This window comes from Triticum urartu, chromosome 7A (genome assembly GCF_056163025.1).
Source record: "Triticum urartu cultivar PI428250 chromosome 7A, HENAU_Tu73, whole genome shotgun sequence".
Taxonomy (NCBI): domain Eukaryota; kingdom Viridiplantae; phylum Streptophyta; class Magnoliopsida; order Poales; family Poaceae; genus Triticum; species Triticum urartu.
The window spans coordinates 472,774,819-472,793,639 of NC_141879.1; the positions used below are offsets into that span (position 1 = coordinate 472,774,819).

The 18,821-nt window shown below is 41.6% G+C and overlaps 1 protein-coding gene across 1 annotated transcript; it reads left to right on the forward strand.

The window, feature by feature from the left end:
• Positions 1 to 16,562: 16,562 nt before the first annotated feature.
• On the forward strand, positions 16,563 to 18,589 carry SDH6 (succinate dehydrogenase subunit). Its single transcript, XM_048685769.2, has 4 exons — positions 16,563 to 16,816; positions 16,908 to 17,010; positions 17,125 to 17,268; positions 18,271 to 18,589. Exons 1-4 carry the CDS (start codon positions 16,652 to 16,654, stop codon positions 18,282 to 18,284), a joined length of 426 nt encoding a protein of 141 aa, XP_048541726.1. The 5' UTR covers positions 16,563 to 16,651; the 3' UTR covers positions 18,285 to 18,589.
• The last annotated feature ends 232 nt before the right edge of the window (positions 18,590 to 18,821 follow it).

The window sequence follows — 18,821 nt, forward strand, 5'->3', positions numbered from 1 at the left end:
CAATCTAGTAGGCCAAACCAAACTGATAATTTGAAGAGACTTGCAAAGATAACCAATCATACATAAAAGAATTCAGAGAAGATTCAAATATTGTTCATAGATAAACTTGATCATAAACCCACAATTCACCGATCTCAACAAACACACCGCAAAAGAAGATTACATCGAATAGATCTCCACAAGAGAGGGGGAGAACTTTGTATTGGTATCCAAAAAGAGAGAAGAAGCCATCTAGCTAATAACTATGGAACCGTAGGTCTAAGGTAAACTACTCACACTTCATCGCAAGGGCTATGGTGTTGATGTAGAAGCCCTCCGTGATCGATGCCCCCTCCGGCGGAGCTCCGGAACAGACTCCAAGATGGGATCTCGTGGATACAGGAAGTTACGGCGGTGGAATTAGGATTTTGGCTCCATATCTGGTAGTTTGGGGTACGTAGGTATATATAGGAGGAAGGAGTACGTCACTGGAGCAACAGGGGGCCCACGAGGGTGGAGGGCGCGCCCAGGGGGGTAGGCGTGCCCCTACCTCGTGGCTTCCTGGTTGATGTCTTTACGTAGGGTCCAAGTCCTCTGGATCACGTTCGTTCCAAAAATCACGTTCCCGAAGGTTTCATTCCGTTTGGACTCCGTTTGATATTCTTTTTCTGTGAAACCCTAAAATAGGCAAAAAAACAGCAATTCTGGGCTGGGCCTTCGGTTAATAGGTTAGTCCCAAAAATAATATAAAAGTGTATAATAAAGCCCAATAATGTCCAAAACAGAATATAATATAGCATGGAACAATCAAAAATTATAGATACGTTGGAGATGTATCATGGAACTCTCAATGAAAGCACCAATGTCGGTGTCAAAACAGGCGGATCTCGGGTAGGGGGTCCCGAAATGTGCATCTAAGGCAGATGGTAACAGGAGGTGGGGGACACGATGTTTACCCAGGTTCGGGCCCTCTCGATGGAGGTAATACCCTACTTCCTGCTTGATTGATCTTGATGATATAAGTATTACAAGAGTTGATCTACCACGAGATCGTAGAGGCTAAACCCTAGAAGCTAGCCTATGATTATGATTGTTCTTGTCCTACGGACTAAACCCTCCGGTTTATATAGACACCGGAGGGGGCTAGGGTTACACATAGTCGGTTACAAGGGAGGAGATCTACATATCAAAATTGCCAAGCTTGCCTTCCACGCAAAGGAGAGTCCCACCCGGACACGGGACGAAGTCTTCAATCTTGTATCTTCATAGTCCAACATTCCGGCCAAAGGATATAGTCCGGCTGTCCGGCGACCCCCTAATCCAGGACTCCCTCAGTAGTAACATAGACTAGTAACATATGCATGTTACTACTCTAAGTTACTCCCCACTATGACTAGTCTTGGAATGGGGCAACTTCATCCTTGCCGATGTTGTCCATAGCAACAGTCGGTGCACGAGGCGGCGGTGCGCCATATCTGGCATGGCAACAAGCAGGGTTGCGTGTGGAGCGTCGATTCATGGTTGCCGCCATTGCCGGGGAGTGTGCCTCCTCTTCCTGGCGGCAGATCACTGGTGCAGATGTTGTGGTGTGTCGTCCTTGGTCGTACAGATAGCAGGTCGGCAGTTGGAGGGGATCTTCCTTAGGTGGATCCCTTGTTGCCCCTTGTAGCTGATCTGAAGATGGTGGTCACCACCCTCGCTCTCCCCATTCCCCTCCAGACTGGGATGCCAATGACCTCCGTTTTTCCAGATCTGGTGGTTAGTGGAGCTTTTGGGGCTAGGGGTTCTAGATCAGGGAAATCCCTGGTCGGCGACGGCCACAATGAGGGCGATGCTCTGGATGCCATTCCTCTTCCTGTAGGTGGCATCAAGATCCAGGTCCAACCCTCTACCTAGCTACATGTCCCAGGTGAAAGCTCAAAATCTCCGGATTGTGTGGCAACGGTGCTCCAGTGTCGTTTCTCTTCTTGAAGGTGCCACCTTGGTTCTGTGGCGTGGTGATCGGGGATTTGGCATTGGAGGTGGGCCATTGAGATAACTTGAGTGGTCTTCCCACTCGGCGACTTGCAGCGACGTAGGTCCTTGTAGGAGACGCTAACAATGTATGGGGTGTCGCTTTTCGAGGTGAGGTCATCGTGTTTGCTGTCCTCTCCCCGGCAACCTATTGGTACATGTCATGCATGCTAGGAGGTGAGCGGCTGATAACCCACAAGTATAGGGGATCGCAACAGTTTTCGAGGGTAAAGTATTCAACCCAAATTTATTGATTCGACACAAGGGGAGTCAAAGAATACTCTCAAGTATTAGCAGCTGAGTTGTCAATTCAACCACACCTGGAAACTTAATATCTGTAGCAAAGTGTTTAGTAGCAAAGTAATATGATAGTAGTGATAACAGTAGCAAAAGGTAACAGTAGTAAAAGTAATGTTTTTGGTATTTTGTAGTGATGATAGCAATAGCAACGGGAAAGTAAATAAGCGAAGAACAATATATGGAAAGCTCGTAGGCAATGGATCAGTGATGGAGAATTATGCCGGATGCGGTTCATCATGTAACAGTCATAACCTAGGGTGACACAGAACTAGCTCCAGTTCATTGATATAATGTAGGCATGTATTCCGAACATAGTCATACGTGCTTATGGAAAAGAACTTTCATGACATCTTTTGTCCCACCCTCCCGTGACAGCAGGGTCCTTACGGAAACTAAGGGATATTAAGGCCTCCTTTTAATAGAGAACCGGAACAAAGCATTAACACATAGTGAATACATGAACTCCTCAAACTACGTTCATCACCGGTAAGTATCCCGATTATTGTCACTTCGGGGTTAACGAATCATAACACATAATAGGTGACTATAGACTTGCAAGATAGGATCAAGAACACTCATATATTGATGAAAACATAATAGGTTCAGATCTGAAATCATGGCACTCGGGCCCTAGTGACAAGCATTAAGCATAGCAAAGTCATAGCAACATCAATCTTAGAACATAGTGGACACTAGGGATCAAACCCTAACAAAACTAACTCGATTACATGATAGATCCCATCCAACCCATCACCGTCCAGCAAGCCTACGATGGAATTACTCACGCACAGCGGTGAGCATCATGAAATTGGTGATGGAGGATGGTTGATGATGAAGATGGCGATGGATTCCCCTCTCCGGAGCCCCGGACGGACTCCATATCAGCCCTCTCGAGAGGTTTTAGGGCTTGGTGGCGGCTCCGTATCGTAAAACGCGATGATTTCTTCTCTCTGATTTTTTTTCTCCCTGAAACACAATATATGGAGTTGGAGTTGGAGTCAGAGAGGCAACAGGGGGTCCAAGAGGTAGGGGGTGCGCCCCACCCTCGTGGAGAGGTGGTGGGCCCCCTTGCCTTCATCTTTTGCAGGTATTTTTCTTATTTTTTGAAAAGTCGCTCTGTGAAGTTTCAGGTCATTCCGAGAACGTTTGCTCCTACACATAAATAACACCATGGTAATTCTACTGAAAACAGCGTCAGTCCGGGTTAGTTCCATTCAAATCATGCAAGTTAGAGTCCAAAACAAGGGCAAAAGTGTTTGGAAAAGTAGACACGTTGGAGACGTATCAACTCCCCCAAGCTTAAACCTTTGCTTGTCCTCAAGCAATTCAGTTGACAAACTGAAAGTGATAAAGAAAAACTTTTACAAACTCTGTTTGCTCTTGTTGTTGTAAATATGTAAAGCCAGCATTCAAGTTTTCAGCAAAGATTATAACTAACCACATTCACAATAATGCATAGGTCTCAAGTTTACTCATATCAATAGCATAATCAACTAGCGAGCCATAATAATAAATCTCGGATGACAACACTTTATCAAAACAATCATAATATGATATAACAAGGTGGTGTCTTGCTAGCCCTTTCTGAGACCGCAAAACATAAATGCAGAGCACCTTTAAAGACCAAGGACTGACTAGACATTGTAATTCATGGTAAAAGAGATCCAGTCAAGTCATACTCAATGTAAATTAACAATAATGAATGTAAATGACAGCGATGCTCTCCAACCGGTGCTTTTTAATAAGAGGATGATGACTCAACATAAAAGTAAATAGATAGGCCCTTCGCAGAGGGAAGCAGGGATTTGTAGAGATGCCAGAGCTCGGTTTTGAAACAGAGGTGAATAATATTTTGAGCGGTATACTTTCATTGTCAACATAACAACCAAGAGATGGCGATATCTTCCATGCTACACACATTATAGGCGGTTCCCAAACAGAATGGTGAAGTTTATACTCCCCCTTCCACCAACAAGCATCAATCCATGGCTTGCTCGAAACAACGAGTGCCTCCAACTAACAAGAGTCCCAGGGGGAGTTTTGTTTGCAATTATTTTGATTTAGTTTGCATAAAGCATGGGACTGGGCATCCCGGTGACCAACCATTTATCTCGTGAGTGAGGAGCGGAGTCCACTCCTCTTGAGAATAACCCGCCTAACATGGAAGATATAGACAACCCTAGTTGATACATGAGCTATTCGAGCATACAAAACATGATATTTATTTGAAGGCTTAGAGTTTGGCACATACAAATTTACTTGGAACGGCAGGTAGATACCGTATATAGGTAGGTATAGTGGACTCATATGGAATAACTTTGGGGTTTATGGAGTTTGGATGCACAAGCAGTATTCCCGCTTAGTACAAGTGAAGGCTAGCAAAAGACTGGGAAGCGACCAGCTAGAGAGCGACAATAGTCATGAACATGCATTAAAATTAATCAACACCGAATGCAAGCATGAGTAGGATATAATCCACCATGAACGTAAATATCATGAAGGCTATGTTGATTTTGTTTCAACTACATACGTGAACATGCGCCAAGTCAAGTCACTTAAATCATTCAGAGGAGGATACCACCCTATCATACCACATCATAACCATCTCAATAGCATGTTGGCACGCAAGGTAAACCATTATAACTCAGCTAATCAAGCATGGCACAAGAAACTATGATCTCTAGTTGTCATTGCAAACATGTTTATTCATAATAGGCTGAATCAGGAACGATGAACTAATCATATTTACAAAAACAAAAGAGGTCGAGTTCATACCAGCTTTTCTCATCTCGGTCAGTCCATCATATATCGTCATAATTGCCTTTCACTTGCACGACCGAATAGTGTGAATAATAATAATAGTGCACGTGCATTGGACTAAGCTGGAATCTGCAGGCATTCAATAAATAGGAGAAGACAAGGCAATATGGGCTCTTTTGTCAGATAAACAATAATGCATATAAGAGCCACTTCAACAGTTTAATTATGGTCTTCTCCTGTTGACCCCCAAAGAAAAGAAATAAAACTATTTACACGGGAGAGCTCCCAACAAGTAAAAGAAGAACAGGAAATATTTTGGGGTTTTCTTTTTAATTACTACTACAAGCATGGAAAGTAAACTAATTAAAAGCTACAACTATTTTTTTGGTTTTTCTTAAGGTTTATTAAACACACAAGAAGAAAGCATAAAAAGGAATATAAACTAGCATGGATGATACAATGAAAAAGTATGAGCACCGACATCTAGCAATGAGTGTGTGAACATAAATGTAATGTCGGTGGGAAATACATACTCCCCAAGCTTAGGATTTTGGCCTAAGTTGGTCTATGGCCATGGTTGTCCTGGCGGATATCCATAATAGTAGTTGGGGTCGTACTGCGATGCAGCGGCTATCGCCTGCTGAGCTGCAGCGTGGCGACGAGCGGCCTCCGCTCTCATCTCGTACTCATCTGCCTCCTCTCTAGTAATAGTATATCTTCCTTTTGCCTGATAATCAAAGAAGGCAGGCGCAGGGAGAGTAATATGGACAGCATGGCGTCTGTCAAAGATTAGTCGATACTGGAGAGGTGATTCATTCCTCTCAACAAACTGGTGGTGAACCATAGCATTAAAGTCTAGGTAAGCAGGTGGTAATTCAATATCATCCTCGTGTATGGCTACACCAAGAAAATTAGCTATGCGGGTTGCATAAATTCCTCCAAAGAAATCTCCATTAAATCTATTAAGATGCAACCTACGTGCAACAATGACTCCCAAATTATAAGATTGGTCCCCTAACACAGCACTCCTAAGAATAATGAGATCGGGGACACACATGTGACATGCCTCACCTTTACCATTGATGCATCTACCTATGAAGAGAGCAAAATAATGTATAGCAGGAAAGTGAATGCTCCCTATGGTAGCTTGTGTAATATCTCTAGATTCTCCCACAGTTATGCTAGTAAGAAAATCTCTAAATTCATATTTGCGAGGATCCCTTATACTACCCATTGTGGAAGTTTGCATGCAGTGGTAAAATCCTCTAAGTCCATAGTGTAAGATTTATCATAAAGATCAAACAGGACAGTTGGAGAATTACGTGAAGTTGAAAATTCAAACCTCCTCACAAAGGTACTGGTGAGGTTGTGATACTGGCTACACTTCTCTTCCTCGAAGCTCACGAGATCAGCGTTACGCAAATATGCGTTGAATTCTTCCTTAATTCCCGCTCGATCCATAAAGTTCTCAGAGGGCCATTCACAAGGACACACTAGAGCGTTTCTTGGTGGCTCATCATCAGCATCACGCATTGCAAGCCTGGGTCCTTGCTTCCTTGAAGAACCACCTTGGAACATTTTCCTAAGTATATTCTTCCTCTGAAAAATTCTGAATTTTTTTAGTAACTTCAAAATAAAAGTAAACCAAACTCAATAATATTGATAGCAACTACTCCTACAAGTGCCTAGGGCCTATATCAGGCATCAAAACTACTTTTGACCATATAAATTTGACATGCAAGCTCAAGAACAGGGTCACCTAAGCAGCAAAAATTTGCAATGAATAAAGCACTAGAACAAAAACTAATTAGACCAATGGAGGAGTCACATACCAAGGAACAATCTCCCCAAGCAGTTTTGTGAGAGGTGCTTTGAGCAAGGAGATCGAAAATGGCAGCAAGATGAGCTAGAACTCGTGCTTGAGCTGGATATTCGTGTTTGTGGGAGGAAGATGAAGTGTGTGGGTGCAGGAATAAGTGGAGGATAGCCACCATGGGCCCACGAGGCAGGGGCGCGCCCTCCACCCTCGTGGGCAGGTGGTTGACCCCCTGATGTGTTCTCAGTGCCAAATATTCTCAAATATTCTAGAAAAATCATATTTAAATTTTAGGGCATTTGGAGAACTTTTATTTTCGAGGTATTTTTATATTGCATGGATAATCAGATAACAGACAGAAAAATATTTATTTTTATTTTCTTTAATATAAATAACAGAAAGTAAAAGTGGGGTACATAAGGTTGTGCCTTCTAGTTTCATCCATCTCATGGTCATCAAAAGGAATCCTCTAACAAGGTTGATCAAGTCTTGTTAACGAACTCATTCCGAATAACATGGAACCGGAGAAATTTCGAATAACACTATGTTACCTCAACGGGGATATGCACATCCCCAATAATAAGAATATCATATTTCTTCTTGACAGTAGGAAGAGGAAATTCAAAACCTCCAAATATAATCGATGGAATTTTTCCAATAGAGTTGATACTATGAACTTGAGGTTGTTTCCTCGGAAAGTGTACCGTATGCTCATTACCATTAACATGAAAAGTGACATTGCCTTTAGTGCAATCAATAACAGCCCCTGTAGTATTCAAATAGGGTCTTCCAAGAATAATAGGCATACTATCGTCCTCGGGAATATCAAGAATAACAAAGTGTTAAAATAGTAGCGTTTGCAACTACAACAGGCACATCCTCACAAATACCGACAGGTATAGCAGTTGATTTATCAGCCATTTGCAAAGATATTTCAGTAGGGGTCAACTTATTCAAATCAAGTCTACAATATAAAGAGAGAGGCATAACACTAACACCGGCTCCAAGATCACATAAAGCAGTTTTAACACAGTTTCTTTTAATGGAGCATGGTATAGTTGGTACACCGGGATCTCCAAGTTTCTTTGGTATTCCACCCTTAAAAGTATAATTAGCAAGCATGGTGGAAATTTCAGCTTCCGGTATCTTTCTTTTATTTGTAATAATATCTTTCATGTACTTAGCATAAGGATTTGTTTTGAGCATATCAGTTAATCGCATACGCAAAAAGATAGGTCTAATCATTTCAGCAAAGCGCTCAAAATCCTCATCATCCTTTTTCTTGGATGGTTTGGGAGGAAAAGGCATGGGTTTCTGAACCCAAGGCTCTCTTTCTTTACCATGTTTCCTAGCAACAAAGTCTTTCTTATCATAACGTTGATTCTTTGATTGTGGGTTATCAAGATCAATAGCAGGTTCAATTTCTATATCATTATCATTACTAGGTTGAGCATCATCTTGAACATTATTATTAGCATTATCACTAGTTTCAGGTTCATTACCAGATTGTGTTTCAGCATCAAAAATATAAATATCATTTGGATTCTCAGGTGTTTCAATAATAGGATCACTAGAAGCATGCAAAGTCCTATCATTTTTCTTTTTCTTCTTTTTAGGATGGCCTTCAGGATACAAAGGTTCATGAGTCATTCTACCAGTTCTAGTAGCCACTCTAACAGCATTATCATTATTCTTATTATTCAATTCATTGAGCAAGTCATTTTGAGCTTTAAGTACTTGTTCTACTTGAGTGGTAACCATAGAAGCATGTTTACTAATAAGTTTAAGTTCACCTTTAACATTAGCCATATAATCACCCAAGTGTTCAAGCATATTTGAATTGTATTTCAATTGTCTACCGAAATAAGCATTAAAATCTTCTTGCTTAGCCATAAATTTATCAAACTCATCTAAGCATGGGCTAGCAAACTTAGTAAACGGGATTTCAGCTTTATCATATCTATACAGAGAATTTACCTTTACTACCTATGTCGGGTTATCAAGACCATGAGTTTCTTCAATAGGAGAAGGATTTGGATTATATGTTTCTTCAACAGGCGGTAAATTAAGACCATGTATTTCTTCAATAGGAGGTAAATTCTTAACATCTTCAGCTTTAATACCTTTTTCTTTCATAGATTTCTTTGCCTCTTGCATATCTTCAGGACTGAGAAATAGAATACCCCTCTTCTTCAGAGTTGGTTTAGGAATAGGCTCAGGAATTGGCTCCGGAGGTGTCCAATTATTTTAATTTGTCAACATATTGTTCAATAGAATTTCAGCTTCATCTGGTGTTCTTTCCTTGAAAACAGAACCAGCACAACTATCCAGGTAATCTCTGGAAGCATCGGTTAGTCCATTATAAAAGATATCAAGTATTTCATTTTTCTTAAGAGGATGATCAGGCAAAGCATTAAGTAATTGGAGAAGCCTCCCCCAAGTTTGTGGGAGACTCTCTTCTTCAATTTGCACCAAATTATATATATCCCTTAAAGCAGCTTGTTTCTTATGAGCAGGGAAATATTTAGCAGAGAAGTAATAAATCATATCCTGGGGACTACACACACAACCAAGATCAAGAGAATTAAACCATATCTTAGCATCACCCTTTAATGAGAATGGAAATATTTTAAGGATGTAAAAGTAACGAGTTCTCTCATCTTTAGTAAACAGGGTGGCTATATCATTCAACTTAGATGTGCCACAACAGTTTCAGATTCATAACCATGAAAGATAGGTGAAGCAGCAAAAGCAGGGTCAGGTTTCATTCTAGTATTTAGAGATTGCTTACTCCATTTAGCTAATAACCTTTTGAGTTCATTTCTATTTTTGCAAGCTAAAATAGCGAAGGAAGCTTCTTGATCAAAAACATAACCCTTAGGAATAACAAGTGATTCTTCATCATCACTTTCATCAGTATCATCAGATTCAATATTTTCAATCTCTCTAGCCCTAGCAATTTGTTCATCAAGGAAATCACTAAGTGGCACGGTAGTATCAGGCATAGAGGTAGTTTCATCATAAGTATCATGCATAGCAGAAGTGGCATCATCAATAACATGCGACATATCAGAACGAATAGCAGAAGCAGGTGTAGGTGTCGCAAACTTACTCATAATAGAAGGTGAATCAAGTGTAGAGCTAGATGACAGTTCCTTACCTCCCGTCGTAGTTGAGGGATAGATCTTAGTTTTTGGATCTCTCAAGTTCTTCATAATGATAAGCAGATATATATCCCAAGTGACTCAAAGAATAGAGCTATGCTCCCGGGCAACGGCGCCAGAAAATAGTCTTGATAACCCACAAGTATAGGGGATCGCAACAGTTTTCGAGGGTAAAGTATTCAACCCAAATTTATTGATTAGATACAAGGGGAGTCAAAGAATACTCTCAAGTATTAGCAGTTGAGTTGTCAATTCAACCACACCTGGAAACTTAATATCTGCAGCAAAGTGTTTAGTAGCAAAGTAATATGATAGTAGTGATAACGGTAGCAAAAGGTAACAGTAGTAAAAGTAATGTTTTTGGTATTTTGTAGTGATGATAGCAATAGCAACGGGAAAGTAAATAAGCGAAGAACAATATATGGAAAGCTTGTAGGCAATGGATCAGTGATGGAGAATTATGCCGGATGCGGTTCATCATGTAACAGTCATAACCTAAGGTGACACAGAACTAGCTCCAGTTCATTGATATAATGTAGGCATGTATTCCGAACATAGTCATACGTGCTTATGGAAAAGAACTTTCATGACATCTTTTGTCCCACCCTCCCGTGACAGCAGGGTCCTTACGGAAACTAAGGGATATTAAGGCCTCCTTTTAATAGAGAACCGGAACAAAGCATTAACACATAGTGAATACATGAACTCCTCAAACTACGGTCATCACTGATAAGTATCCCGATTATTGTCACTTCGGGGTTAACGGATCATAACACATAATAGGTGGCTATAGACTTACAAGATAGGATCAAGAACACTCATATATTGATGAAAACATAATAGGTTCAGATCTGAAATCATGGCACTCGGGCCCTAGTGACAAGCATTAAGCATACCAAAGTCATAGCAACATCAATCTCAGAACATAGTGGACACTAGGGATCAAACCCTAACAAAACTAACTCGATTACATGATAGATCCCATCCAACCCATCACCGTCCAGCAAGCCTACGATGGAATTACTCACGCACGGCGGTGAGCATCATGAAATTGGTGATGGAGGATGGTTGATGATGACGATGGCGACGGATTCCCCTCTCCGGAGCCCCGAACGGACTCCAGATCAGCCCTCCCGAGAGGTTTTGGGGCTTGGCGGCAGCTCCGTATCGTAAAACGCGATGATTTCTTCTCTCTGATTTTTTCTCCCCGAAACACAATATATGGAGTTGGAGTTGGAGTCGGAGAGGCAACAGGGGGCCCACGAGGTAGGGGGCGCGCCCCCCACCCTCATGGAGAGGTGGTGGGCCCCCTGGCCTTCATCTTTTGCAAGTATTTTTCTTATTTTCTGAAAAGTCACTCCGTGAAGTTTCAGGTCATTCCGAGAACGTTTGCTCCTGCACATAAATAACACCATGGTAATTCTGCTGAAAACAGCGTCAGTCCGGGTTAGTTCCATTCAAATCATGCAAGTTAGAGTCCAAAACAAGGGCAAAAGTGTTTGGAAAAGTAGATATGTTGGAGACGTATCAGCGGCTCTGCCTGCTGACGGTGCGACATCCTCCGATCTAGGACGAGAGGGCAGGGGGTCCTCTTCGGAGGCAAAGGCGGATCATGGAACACCAATATAGTTGGCCTCATGGGAGTTGACGGAGCATGGTCCTCCTTTGGCGGCAAGCTGCTCCTTGTCCGCATCCATGGTAGGTTCTTGGTTTCATTGAGAGCTTCAATGCTCAAGCTTGCTGTTGGTACATTTGAAGTGTGTTAGCTGCTCTTGTAGTATCATGTATCGATATCATTTCTTTTTATATTTTGTTGTTTGTATGTTGGGTCGATGCTTTATCTATTAAGCAGGGCGAAAGCCTTTTTGGATAAAAAGTACTAAAAATTTTGATCACCAACCTTTACTAATGCTTTTCGGTGAAGCTTCGGCTCAGGATTGTAGCGCCCTTCAGTGCTTAGATTTGAGGCAAGATGACTCAAAGAAGCGAGCTTCAGAGATATTGTTGAAGAAGCTTGTGACGTATCTGCCCCCAAGCCCAAAGATTAAGCATGGCAGGCCGTTACTCCCTCTATCCATATATATAGGGTCTAATGCGTTTTTCGAGGCTAACTTTGACTAAATGATAGAGCAATAATATATGACATGCAAGTACACAAAGCATACCGTTAAATTTGTATGTGAAAAGAGCTTCCAATGATATCATTTTCACATTATACATCTCATATACTATTAATCTTATCAATAGTCAAAGACAGTCTCGAAAAACGCATTAGGCCCTATATAGATGGATGGAGGGAGTAGCTTTGATCCACTCTAGGTTGCATAGCTGGAAATGAAACACTTTGAAGAGAACAAAAAATATCCTAAGAAAGGCTCAAAAGGAGTTAGAGGAGGTTACAAGAGGTGAGCTGGCAGCGGAGGTTAATAAAAGAACACAAAGGTCTTGCTAGTGAAATTGAGAAGCTCCTGGAACCTGAAGAGATCCACTAGCCAAAGCGCGGAGCAATTGATTGGTTGAAGTATGGGTATAGTAACACTTCCTATTTCCAGAATTTTGCTTCTGACCTCCATAAAAAGAACCACATTGACCGGTTGAAAGATGGTCAAGGTTCTTGGAAGGAAGGTACAACGTATTTGCATCCTCTTATTAATGATTACTTTGCTAACCTTTAGAAATTCATGAATGGGACATCACCCTCATTGAAATGGTTGTCCATCGGATCTCTTCGAAAATGAATGAGGCCCTCTTGAAGCCATATATAACAGAAGATGTAGAGAACACATTGTTTTCCATTGGGCTTTTGAAATCCCCGGGTACATATGGTCTACATGTTGTTTCCTTTAGGACATGTTGGCATTGTGATGCCTTGACAATCAAAGTGCTAGAGGCAATAAAGAATAAATAAATCCCAAAGGGTGGAATGACATAGTAATTGTTCATATTCCAAAGATTGATAACCTGAATAGAATTTCCCAATGCGTTTATCTAATGTTTTATACAAAGTGATTTCCAAGATGATGCGCTCCGCCTAAAAGGTACCCTAAATGAGGTAATATCATCTGTCCAAAGTGCTTTTGTTCCCATAAGGTTAACCACAGACAATATTCTGTTAGCATACGAAAGTATGCACATGATAAATAATGATAAGAAAGATTTCAGGTACTATCTAGTAAAATTGGATATGCACAAGGCTTATGATTGTGCTGAGTGGATTTTCTTCGAAAGAATGATGCAAAGATTGGGTTTTGATAATAAATTTGTGCATTTGATAATGGTTTGTGTGAGAACAGTCAATTACAAAGTAAGATATAATGACAAACAAACGAATTCTTTTGTCCCTCCTAGGGGAATCCTTCAGGGAGACCCTTTACCACCATATTTATTATTGATTTGTGTGAAAGGTTAATCGAGTGTTCTGGCTCAAAAAGAGGAGGTTTGAGGCATCGAAGGTATTCGAGTGTGCAGAAATGCACCATCAATCTCTCATTAACTATTTGCTGATGACTCCCTATACTTTTGAAGGCGGATTTGACTAATGCAACCTCATTGAGATGGGCTCTTGATCACTATTATGAGAGATCGGGACAAATGGTGAGTGAAGCAAAGGGTAGTATCTTTTTCAACTCCAATGTGGATGGTGTTGTCAAAGCTCAAGTGTGTGTTGAACTAAATATTATGACTAAGGCTCTTTAAGATAAGTACATCGGTCTTTCATCTATCGTGGAACTTGATAGGACTACAAGCTTTGTCGGTTTGCTATAGAGAATTATTCAGCTTATTAAGGGTTGGAAGGAGAAACTTATGTTGATGAGAGCAAAGGAAATCCTATTCAAATATGTCATCCCGTCCATTTCTGTTTTTGCTATGTCTCTTTTCAAGATACCAAAAAAGCTTTTAGCGAGATGATGATGTCATGGCAGGATTTTGGTGGAGTGGTTCAAAGGACCAAAGAAAAATGCGTTGGGCTAAGTGGTGGATATTACGTATCCCAGAGAAAATGTGTGGAATGGGATTCCGTGATCTCCATGCTTTTAATCTTGTCAGGCTAGCAAAACAAAGTTGGAGATGAATCTAAAATCCTGAGACTTTGTGCGCTCATGTCCTTCGAGCAAAATGCTTTTTGGATGGGAACTTGTTGAAAGAGGGAATAAAGAAAGGTTTTTCTTTCACTTGGCAGAGCATTGTGGTTGTTCACAAACGTTTTGAATGTACGTGCACATATTTGGAGAGTGGGCTCAGGAAATAACATAAAACATTTGGGATGATAATTGGATTCCCAAACAACCCTTCGAGAACTCACCCTAAATTGTCAAAGTTTTGCTCAGAACGATGGATGAATTGATTCCCCCATTAAGTGGCCGCTGGAATGAAGCTTTGATTAGAGACATATTTCATTCAACTGATGCTGAAAGGATTCTAAAAAATTCATTGAATGAGCATGTATATGACAAATGATTCCATCACGTGGAACAAACACAAAATACTTCTCTTTCCTTGTTCGCTCGGCCTATTACCCTGAATGAGATCACCAATCCGGTAATAGAATGAGAAGGGAGAATGATCATGGCTCGGCAAAACCGAAACTAGTATGGGATATCTTATGGAAGCTAGATGTTCCCAGTAAAGTATTAACTTTTTGTGGAGGGCACGCCATGGAACAGTTCCTAGCATGACGATTCTAGTGGCGAGGCACATTCCGGTTATACTCAATGCCCAGTTTGTCATGCGGGGGCAAAAGATATTAGACACATGTCACATGCAATCGTGTGCATGAAGTATATACATCCCTTGGCATTTTTTATATAACTGAACAAGCGCTCACAGCTGACCAGTCGAGATCCATTGTCCCTGTGGAAATTCTGTGCAATCCTCTAAATAAATCTACTGTGCTTGGTCACATACGAGTTAAAGAATTAGTTTCAGTGGAAGCTTGGTACATATGGTGGCAAAGAACTGAGATGGTTAATGGAGAAACAAAGGCCTCCCCGGCGAGGTTTGCATCTGCTATACAAGCTTTCTCATCAAATTACTCATCAGTTCGAATCATGAAATACTATGGTCAAAACTTCCCCAAGAATCCTATAAAACTGAACAACGATGCTGCTTATTTTGAAGATGGTATGGGTGCTACGAGTGTTGTATTATGCAATGATCACGTTGAGGCTATTGTAGGTGTCATTGTTCAGCTATTTCAAACTGCTAATGCAGCTTCTGCAGAGGCCTTTGCAATGGAAAATGGTCTTGCCCTCCTGGAACAGTTAGGGTGCTCCCCAGTTATCATCGAATCCGACTCTTTGGATATTATTCAGCTATGCAAAGGTGATATGGAAGTCCTAACTATAGATGAGTTTTTGTGAGAGCTCAGATTAATTGGAACAGTCTCATTCCTACATTGTTCAAGGAGTGCTAATAAGGTGGCTCATTCTACCGCAAGGCATGCTTATGATTCAAAGTGTAGTCTATTTTTGGGACGGTGATCCACTCATGTTTGTCATGCCTCTTGTAATAACCAATGTAACGATATTGCAATAAACGAGCCACAAGACATTCTTTTCAAAAGAAAAAAGACTATGATTTGTATATTCTTTTGAGTGGCCAACTACATTTTGTAAGCTCTCACACACAAAAAAACTATTACCTCCATTCATTAATATAAGATGTTGGGGCGGTTTAATTTTAGGACCCTAATAAGTGTCACATGTGTGGCACGAACACATTGCAACTCCGAAAGTTTTTTATGACAAATTTAGTGACACGAGAATGTCAACTCTAATTGTCAAGCGTGGCAAATTTATTTTTCGGATGGCAAGTTTTAGTTTTTCGGGTTTGTTTTTTCTTTGTGGATGACAACTTTAGTTGTTAAAAATATCAGACGCAGAGTGCTTCATGCCACACGTGTGACACTTATCAATTGGGTAATTTTAAACTAACCCAACATCTTATATTAAGAAATGGAGGTAGTACAGGATGTATTTGGTTGCAACCCCGGAGAACAATTGCATGGCCTGAGACCTGCCTGAGATGTGCCTACATATTGTTTGGTTAGAGGCTTGGAATTTGGGATACCTCCCTGGCCTAGAACTGATAGCCTGGCTTGGGCCGATGAATTCGGACGCCTGGCTTCCAGGCTAATGCCACTCGGGACTAATTAGTGCACCTGCATGTGATTATTTATGGTTTGCATGCTAACTGCCGGTCAACTCAACCTGACATGCTGATTTCTTATTGTGTATACGTATGTGTGCCAGGCAAGGCGTTCAACCAAACAGCAGATACACAGGCAAGCCAGACATATTTTCCCATTTCTCCAGGCTACCAGGCATCTTTTTGCCTGGCATGAAGCCTAGGGCATCAACCAAACAGACCCACAATTTGTAAGCTCTTGTGAAAAAACTCATCCCCGTAGTTTCATGTAGGCCATTCTGGCCCATCTGGGTCGTAGCCAGCCCATTACTAACCTTCTCTAGCCATCTCATGTAGACCATTCTGGCCCATCTGGTGTCTTAGCCAGCCCATTTATTAGCCTTCCTTCTCTAACCTTTTCCCCAAGGAGAGAAACGAGAAAGGCTCACCGTGGAACCGATCGAATCGCAGCGAAGCAGCGGCGGCGGCGGCGATGGGGATCGGCGAGCACTTTGAGGGCGTGAAGCAGCACTGGGCGCGCAACTTCGCCTTCCTCGACTACTTCAAGAAGGTCTACGGCCGCGACCAGCCCCTCCCCAAGTGGTCCGACGCCGACGTCGAAGAGTTCATCGCCTCCGACCCCGTCTACGGCCCGCAGGTATCTCCCAACCCTACCCTGCACCCTCTCCGCAACCCGATCCCGATCCCTCTCTTCCTCCCCTTTCTAAATTACGGAGATCCGTTTCCAGCTCAAGGCCCTGAGGGAGTCCAGGAAGTTCGCGCTCGGCGGGGCCCTGGCCGGCGCCGCGCACCTCGGCGGCGTTGCCTTCAAGTACTCCAAGAGCCCGCACGGTACGAAAATCTCTCGATCGATCTTGATTCTTGGCCTGCCTACGTCGTCGTTGCTGCTGTGGCTGATCGAGATGCGGCGGGGAATTGATCCGTGTCTGACTGCCTTGCCTGCAGGTGTCGTGCTGGCGACCGGGTTCGGAGCGCTCACTGGCGCCGTGCTCGGGTCGGAGGTGGCCGAGCACTGGTACGAGCTCTACAAGATGGACAAGCAGGGGGCCAACCTCAGGTTCATCTACTGGTGGGAGGACAAGGTCTCAGGTGTGTTGCTTTCTTCTGGCTTCATTCCACATACTACTTCCTTCTGTTTATCCTCATTGTGTGATTCAATTCCAAAAGGCAGCATGTTGCATGTTAATACATGTATGCCATGCCACTTTGTAAGAGAACATTATGATAGTGATTCCATCGGTTCCTGGTCAGAAGTTTTGACTGGGAGGTCTTGATGCTATGCCACTTGAGTGAATTTGGATTTTGGGCTGTGATTATGTGGTATTGATGATATGCCGTTTGAGTGAATTGTGTTTTCGGACTGCAATTATATGGTGTTGGTGAAGTGTTGTCTGAGTGAACTAGGAACGCTAGAAGGATATGATGTGGTTGTATCAGTTTCAACATGATGATACTCATCAACTTGCACCTGATCATAGTCCAGTAAATGCATGACAGTGTTTCGTTTAGGTTGACATTTTTCTGTTTAGCTCTCACAAAACAATTATATTATATAAGAGTGAATCATGTAGTATGAATTGCCATGGTCAAGTGGCTGCGTACAGCTGCATGCCAATATCTCATTGAGCTTTGCGTATTTCTGTTTATTTTTCTTAGAACATTATATGATAGTGATTGGCATTGTGATTGTAATTGAGTGACAGTATGACACTGTTTCATTTAGTTTTGCATGTTTTTGTTTAGCTTTCTTAAAGCATTATATGATAGTGACTCTGGCAGTGTGATTGTTGAGTGACAGTATGACAATGTTCCATTTAGTTTTGTATGTTTCCGTTTAGCTCTACTAGAACATTATACTGATAGTATCTCCAGTAGTGTTGATGTGAAGGTCTTAGGGATTTATCATAAAGCTATTTATGTGAATTAGTAGTAGTAAGGTATAAGATGAAATATGATTGTTAATTTGATGATAGTACTTGCTAACGCACCATTGTTGATCAAATTGCCTGCATGAAAGTGTTTTGTTTACTTCCGCTGCCAAACATTTCCAAGATTATTCTAAACTTGCTGCAAATCTTCTTCTGTGAGCAGGCCAGAAGAATTGAAGAAGACTTCTGCATAAGCTTATGCCTGTTTCAGCATACTGGTTTGACAAGACAATGATGTCTCCAGTTTGGGATTTCTAGTTTTTACTTCCTAGTCTTTTTCCAATAAGGTGCATATTGGCAATCAACTGGACAATGTATTTTATTTTCTCTACTATGGGTTTGCTCTTAGTTTCTCTACGATGTTCATGTTTGCACCTGTGGAAAACTAAATGCCAGTACTTTTCAGTCTATCAGTTCGCACATGATCTGTAAGTATTCAATGACCGTAAAAATAATATCGGGGATGCCTACTTTCTTCAAAACCATTTCCACTCAGGTTTCCAGTTTGCACCTGTAGGTCTTGAGGCCTGGAATTATGATCTGGGGTTCAGAGACTGGTCTCTCCTACTGCAAGTGATTATGATTCCAATTGCATAGGAGAATTCTGGAACCAGCTTTCCTGACTTGATAACTGCGTGTTTATTTGGGTCATTATTTTGATGCTATGTCATGTTGTAAGCGTCACTGCATTTATTGCCTGAGAAACTATGTTGT

What these genes read in the sequence shown, in the direction of transcription:
- SDH6 (XM_048685769.2), top strand. Translation starts at nt 16,652, where the DNA reads ATGGGGATCGGCGAGCACTTTGAGGGCGTGAAGCAGCACTGGGCGCGC. An exon ending in ACCCCGTCTACGGCCCGCAG is followed by an intron (nt 16,817 to 16,907) that starts GTATCTCCCAAC and finishes ATCCGTTTCCAG; the next exon opens with CTCAAGGCCCTGAGGGAGTC. An exon ending in GTACTCCAAGAGCCCGCACG is followed by an intron (nt 17,011 to 17,124) that starts GTACGAAAATCT and finishes CCTTGCCTGCAG; the next exon opens with GTGTCGTGCTGGCGACCGGG.